Source organism: Rhagoletis pomonella, unplaced genomic scaffold (assembly GCF_013731165.1).
Source record: "Rhagoletis pomonella isolate Grant_MI unplaced genomic scaffold, Rhpom_1.0 Rhpom_scaffold_08500, whole genome shotgun sequence".
Classification (NCBI taxonomy): domain Eukaryota; kingdom Metazoa; phylum Arthropoda; class Insecta; order Diptera; family Tephritidae; genus Rhagoletis; species Rhagoletis pomonella.
In genome coordinates, this window is record NW_023467026.1 from 1 (window position 1) to 6986 (window position 6986).

Consider the following 6986-nt stretch of genomic DNA (forward strand, 5'->3'; position numbering starts at 1 on the left):
TAGGCGGCCTTCGACCGAACTTAAAGCAAACAAATCGGCCGGGACCAACACCACCTACGTCATGGGCAATATTTTTGCACAGGGGTTCGTGACCAGAAACCCTCATTGATAATAATACACGCCCAGAATAAAAGTAGCGGTAAATTTTAATTTTATTTTGTATTGATTTCCCTGTATTCCTTTTTAAACATTGCCTTCTTTGTATGTATTGTTTTGTACAATATGGCAAAACATGTTATGTGTCAGTTTGCAACCATGTGTTATTGTAAATATGGGTGCAATTCAATGTAATTTACGAGTCGATAAAAGTTGAATTAAAGTGATTTATAAACAAGATAATATAAAATACAAGTGTGTAAAGGATTAAGTACAGTGTTATTTGCATTTATATATGTGAAATTATGTGACAAATGCACGTTTTGTTAAGGAAACCAAGTGGAACGACTTAAGAAGTTTTATCAACAAATAAATTTTAAACAATGATATTGTTTATATTTTTTAGTTATACATGTTTTAGAGGATACCTCCCTTAACATCTTGACCAAGTTTCATTTGTTAATTCCACCTGGTTTTCTTAAAACACAAGGTGCAGCTGACTACTAAAGCCCACCCTGAAATAATTGCAGAAACGATTAACCGGTTTGCTGAGCAACCGAGACGTCTTCTTTTTAAATAATTTTTGTAAACCAAATCGGCAAGTACATATCGGCCCCCGCATGCCAGAAACATGAATGCGTAAAGGTGAAAGTTTTAGTATTTTTTTATATGTCGGGCCTTCCCCCCCCCTAAATTCGACCCTGGCGACGCCCCTGGATACAATTGTTCACTGTGCCCGCGTCAACACCCGCTAATATGTAACCCGACCGTTGCTGTTGGAGATGCTGTCAGAAACAAATCGCACACGTAAACAAGCTCACTCAAGCGTATCCACTTCATGGCAACTACCCTGCAGGGAAAGCTACTAGTTATGAACTAGAATTCTACCAGTTCACGTTTCAGCCCAACTAGTTCCCGTTCTATCCTTTTTCAATGTTAGCGACTGGTATTTTTAACACTGCGATGTCCTACGAGATGTCAATGGTCAGGCTGTGCATCAGCATCTACTAGTAGAAATAATAGTAGCATCATACCAGTTGATGAGATAGTCTGCCAATTCATCCCCTATGAAAAGCATTAGTATGCCGTTTTGCTCGCGGCGCTCCAACAGTCGCAATGGCCGACAGAGCAAAGCACTCGCGTGGTATGCCTGAGGTACCAGGTTCCAGCCCTGGTGCAGGAAAAGTTTTTTTTTTTATAATATTTCTTTTATTTATATTTTTTATTTAGGGTTATTTTTTGTTATTCTTAGATTTAATAAAAAAAAATATATTTTTTTTAATCTATTTTTTTATGGCACAAGTATTTCTTCCATATATTTGTTTATTTTTTTTGTAATGCAACTAGATTTTTAAGTTTGTTATTTATATTTAAATTGAAATAATTATTCCTACTTACATTGATCTAACTTTAAAAAATCTTAACCACCTCCAAGCGGCCTCGAACCTGCGAGATCAGAACCGGAACCAGTAGTCTGTAAAAAAGCAATTAACTGCGTTTTATTTTAGGCTTTGGCAATTCGAAGGCAGATGTTGCTGAACGCTTAAGTTCTTCGAAAATGACGAACTGGTCGGCACATACTAGTTTATGAACTAGTATTTTTTTTAACTGGTTTGGGTTTTCACTGCAGGGTACATATCCATTTTTAACACATGTAACACATGGGCCCGTAGTCATGATCGCTACTTAAAACTCATTGGCCCGTAGTTATAGACAAGTTAGAGACAGGTTTTAACATTTAAAACTGTATATTAAGATAAACACTCTTTTAGCACTGTCATAGTCAACTTAAAAGACCTTTTAACTTTAAAACGGCGTTTTAAATTTAAAATGAGGTTGACGAAGGTTTCAAATCTTAAAAGCGTACTCTAAGTAGATGTCTTCCTGTCAAAATTTTCGGAGCAAATACAAAAGTGGTTCTAGTTTGAAGAATATGCTTCCCAATCAAAGGATATTTCGAGATTTTGCGATTTTGGATGATATAATCGCAACCAGAAATAGGAAAACATACAAGGAACGCCAAGATCCTTTTCAAATGAAAGAGGAGGACCGCAAGCAGGTCTTTTCAGCAGCAGTCCAATTAACTTCACGACTTCTTTTCACTTCCCATAAAAATTAAATTATTAACGTTAATAAGTTATATTTTACAAAAATTTGTTATTTACTTACAGTTTGCTGCGCCATTTTCAAAATTATTTATAAAAGTCAGTTGACACAGGGTGAACTTGCTAAAATAACAAAGTTTTCCTAATGCCGATTGGTTTCTTTTTTCATTTTATATTAATGGCCCTGTTTTGTATCAATCTAGCAAAAACCTGCCTCTAACATGTTTATAACTGACTAAAACTTAAAGCCTGCCTGGGTTCGAATCCCACTGCCAGGGAACATTTTTTTTTACATCTTTTTTTTAGTCTTTTAAATATTTCTTAAATTTTGGTTATTGTGGCCTTTTTAATTAAAATTAAACTCCAAAAAATTTGATTAATAACGAAATAATTATATGAAATTCCATAAACAAAAAAGATAATAAAACAAAATAAAATAAAATAAAATAAAATAAAATTATGTTTATGTTAAAATAACAATATAAAATTAACAAAAAGTTTGGAATCGCTCGGAGTGGGGACCGAACCTGGGTGCTATTGCGTTTACTACTTCAACCACAAAACAAAACTTAGAACCTTATTTTACCATTTTAAAACCGCGTTCTCCTAATTTTAAAGTTAAAATTCTGTTTTTGCCATAAACTGCATTTTAAGTTGACTATGAAAGAGTTAAAATGGTGATTACAATAAAACGCAATTTTAATCGCTAAAACCTTTTTCTAACTTCTCTATGGCTACGGGCCATGCTGTTTAAATTATTCTCGCTTTATTTTCTGACATTCGGCTGTCTTATAGTCACATTTTATACATGATGCAATAATACAAGGTGGTATCAGTTGTGACAGTTCGATTTGACACTGCCTTAGCTCAGTAGAATAAGATGAAAAACGGAAAGAAATTAATCCCCATTTGGGGGAAAAATATAAAATTTCATGTTTTCTTCTAAACAAAATTTGCCTTTTTATAGCACATTCCATGATAAAAAATAGGAAGGTAGAACCGCTGAGAGGAATTTTTCAAATTCTTGACGTTCGCAAGCAATTTAGTTTTAAAATTTTACACATAAACTCACACACACAATCTCATTTTCAATCTCAAACAACAACAACTTTGAACAATTCATTTTTTTACTCTCAATTTTATACGGTTTTAAAATGTTGGCAAACTTAAAAAGAAAATCATGGCCGATGCATTGAGAGAACGGTTTTACCTTACTATGCTTTTATCATGGTATATTCGTAATGAAATGAAATAAAATAAGATAAAATACCATTTTAAGAAGTGACATTTTGACCAGTTTTGGCTATTTATATTTTTGTTTATTTAATGTTTATCTTTTTTTTGCGGTGCTAGGCATTTTCTTCGATATAAAAGAAATTGCCAATCATTAAAAATCAACGAGATTTCTTAGCGCTTGAAATCTGCACTTTGAGCTACTAAATGGGCTATAAAACTGCATACCTAAAACTTTTCTGGAAATTCTAAATAAAAAGCCAAAGCGACAGAATAAAATGCTTTTTTTAGAAATGATCTATCATTTTCTGATAGGGACAATTGATATTGATAATTTTCGTGTTGATGTATATTATATTCACCAACCATAAATTTAATAAAGAATGCTGCTTTTAGTCTAAAAGCTTCAGTGCTCGATCACTCTCTTTCGCCTTTTCAAAATGACTATTACTACGTTTATACGGATGCATAAGTCGCTTTAATTCATTTCGCCGCGATTCAAAACATATGTATAAACCGAATTTCAATTCGCTTTGAAAGAGCGAAGTGTTTTGGCTCACACTCCATTTCAAATCGGTAATTTATTTCTCCAGACAGTTAGAAAGAGTGTATAAACACCGCTCTCACTCAAAGCGAATTGGAGATCAGCTGTTCCGCTCAAATTCCAAACAATCGCATCAGTATTAAAAAGCTGATTAATAATAATCGTTCTTTTCCTTTGTCACGATTTTATAATGCCGAACAAAACTAGATCTTTATCACTTTCCATTATGTTAACCTATAAAATGTCAAATGAAAACAGCTGATTTTGTTTGCTTTTGAAGACGGTTACTTTGATGCCGATATAAAGCCGTAAGTATAAACACTAGAGCGAAATGTGTACGGTGCCAATGCGCTTTCAATTAAGTCGATTATTCGTATAAACGTAGTAACGGGTGATTTTTTTTGAGGTTAGGATTTTCATGCATTAGTATTTGACAGATCACGTGGGATTTCAGACATGGTGTCAAAGAGAAAGATGCTCAGTATACTTTGACATTTCATCATGAATAGACTTACTAACGAGCAACGCTTGCAAATCATTGAATTTTATTACCAAAATCAGTGTTCGGTTCGAAATGTGTTGAATGTGTGAAAAGTTGGCAGAAAATCCGCTTTTTTATCGACAAATTTTGTTCAGCGATGAGGCTCATTTCTGGTTGAATGGCTTCGTAAATAAGCAAAATTGCCGCATTTGGAGTGAAGAGCAACCAGAAGCCGTTCAAGAACTGCCCATGCATCCCGAAAAATGCACTGTTTGGTGTGGTTTGTACGCTGGTGGAATCATTGGACCGTATTTTTTCAAAGATGCTGTTGGACGCAACGTTACGGTGAATGGCGATCGCTATCGTTCGATGCTAACAAACTTTTTGTTGCCAAAAATGGAAGAACTGAACTTGGTTGACATGTGGTTTCAACAAGATGGTGCTACATGCCACACAGCTCGCGATTCTATGGCCATTTTGAGGGAAAACTTCGGAGAACAATTCATCTCAAGAAATGGACCGGTAAGTTGGCCACCAAGATCATGCGATTTGACGCCTTTAGACTATTTTTTGTGGGGCTACGTCAAGTCTAAAGTCTACAGAAATAAGCCAGCAACTATTCCAGCTTTGGAAGACAACATTTCCGAAGAAATTCGGGCTATTCCGGCCGAAATGCTCGAAAAAGTTGCCCAAAATTGGACTTTCCGAATGGACCACCTAAGACGCAGCCGCGGTCAACATTTAAATGAAATTATCTTCAAAAAGTAAATGTCATGGACCAATCTAACGTTTCAAATAAAGAACCGATGAGATTTTGCAAATTTTATGCGTTTTTTTTAAAAAAAAAAGGTATCAAGCTCTTAAAAAATCACCCGTTATATGACACAGTTTGTAATGTCTTTTTAAACAAGACATAACATTGCGACTCACAACGCGATAGCAGATCACGCATTGCGCACACCCATTCATTTTTTTTTTCTGCAAAAAAAATGTATTTCCCATCCCTCCCGAAACATTTTATGTGTGTATTATTCGAATAGTTGCGCAGTGAAGTCCATTGTGTACAAATACAAGTGAGATATCTTAGCAATAGACGTTATCCTGGGCCACAGATGCGATCATCTGTTTTTTAGAGTTGCTTATTTTGGTCTAAACTGCTCTTTTATGACAATGTGCTTGAATTTGTTTGCATCTTCGTGAGCTTATTCGTTTGCAGACTTACAAAATGGCGAACAGCCATCAAAATACTGATTTAAAATACACATCTTTCACTGGACACACAAATGGGTGCGCGCAGCAAAATTCAGCCCTAATGGTAAGTTAATTTCATCGTGCGGCGATGATAAGTTAAGAATTTGCGATACATTTTCAGGCGAATGTGTGCAAACGTTCACCGTGGGAAGAGGTATGGGACGACAGCTGGCATGGCATCCAGACGGTAATCTGGTGGCTTTAGCATTAAGTTGTAACCGCTTTAAGATATTTGACATAGCTGAAGGCGAGCTAATACAGTGCATTCGTCGCCGGAGAATGATGTTGCATTTCACCCAAGTGGAAATTTCTTGGTGACTGGCGGCGATCACGATACAATAAGATTGCTTAATTTATTAGAAGGTCGACCAATTTATACACGGTAGTAGTGCACTTTAGCGGAACCATATAATATAAATTTTTTTCCTGTATTCAACAGTTGCTCGTTTGGAAATCTAATTTGCATATATTTGATGCCAATAGCTCTCGAAACAAACAAGCCAGAGTCCAAATTGATTTTAGTGATGCAACAGGTCCACATAACTAAGCCATAGACACACCAGTTGTTGGAGTACCAAAAAGCTGTGATGACAGTATTTTAATTGATCCATGACAATCGGTGGCAAATGGAATGCGTGATGAAATTTTCTGGTGCTTGATAGCCAATATACTATAAGAGTGAAACGCTACAAGCGAAACGCTGTGATAGTAATTTTTCTTAAATTTCCTTCTTTTATTTCCAGTTACATTAAGAAGCTCATAGAGGACAGAGCTGTTGGTGAGGAAGATGTCGAGTTACTGCAGTACTGCAACTTGGAAAATCCGCATTTCGCACGTGCCCCACTCGTATGGAATAGTAGCTTATGTCAAAAGGCTGGTTTTAGTATAATGCGGCATTCGCAGCATACCCTCACTGGCGCCGAGCCGTTGAAGAAATTTTGGCAAATAAACGTGCAAGAAATAGTTCCGATAATAGCACGTCCATATTCTTGTTAAGGGTCATCAAAAAAATTCCTTGTGTTGTAAATAATAAAGGGAATGCCGGATTATACTAAAGCCAGCTTCCCGACATAAACCACTATTCCATACGAACACAGAAATATAAATGTATCTAAAACTGAATAACTCAAATCAAATTGGATTGCATGTGCATAATATACCTAATATTGGAATCTGTTTTGATCGTAAAAAATACAACTTGCAATCATTTAGATTATAGTTTTGAAAGAAATTGATTGCAATCGTAAATTGTGTAAAAATTGTTAATAGCAATCTG

The 6986-nt window shown here is 35.5% G+C and overlaps 1 protein-coding gene across 4 annotated transcripts; it reads left to right on the forward strand.

Moving 5' to 3' along the window:
- The first annotated feature begins 5956 nt into the window (after positions 1-5956).
- Positions 5957-6782, forward strand: LOC118756049 (probable ubiquitin carboxyl-terminal hydrolase FAF). Of its 4 annotated transcripts, none has more exons than XR_004995091.1 (3): positions 5957-6092; positions 6150-6388; positions 6454-6722. XR_004995091.1 is itself a non-coding variant. In XM_036490841.1 (3 exons), the coding sequence occupies exons 2-3, from the start codon at positions 6342-6344 to the stop codon at positions 6704-6706; spliced, it is 273 nt and encodes a 90-aa protein (XP_036346734.1). In that variant the 5' UTR covers positions 5957-6092; positions 6150-6341; the 3' UTR covers positions 6707-6781. The 4 variants fall into 4 exon arrangements, 2 of the variants coding, with proteins under 2 accessions (XP_036346734.1, XP_036346733.1); XM_036490841.1 differs by having other exon boundaries at positions 6150-6361; positions 6454-6781; XM_036490840.1 differs by having other exon boundaries at positions 6015-6073; positions 6150-6361; positions 6454-6782.
- The last annotated feature ends 204 nt before the right edge of the window (positions 6783-6986 follow it).

Excerpts from the sequence above, each read along its gene's own strand:
- LOC118756049 (XM_036490841.1), top strand. The coding sequence starts at position 6,342 with ATGCGTGATGAAATTTTCTG. Across the intron at positions 6,362-6,453 it reads ATGCGTGATGAAATTTTCTG|TTACATTAAGAAGCTCATAG; the intron begins GTGCTTGATAGC and ends TTTTATTTCCAG.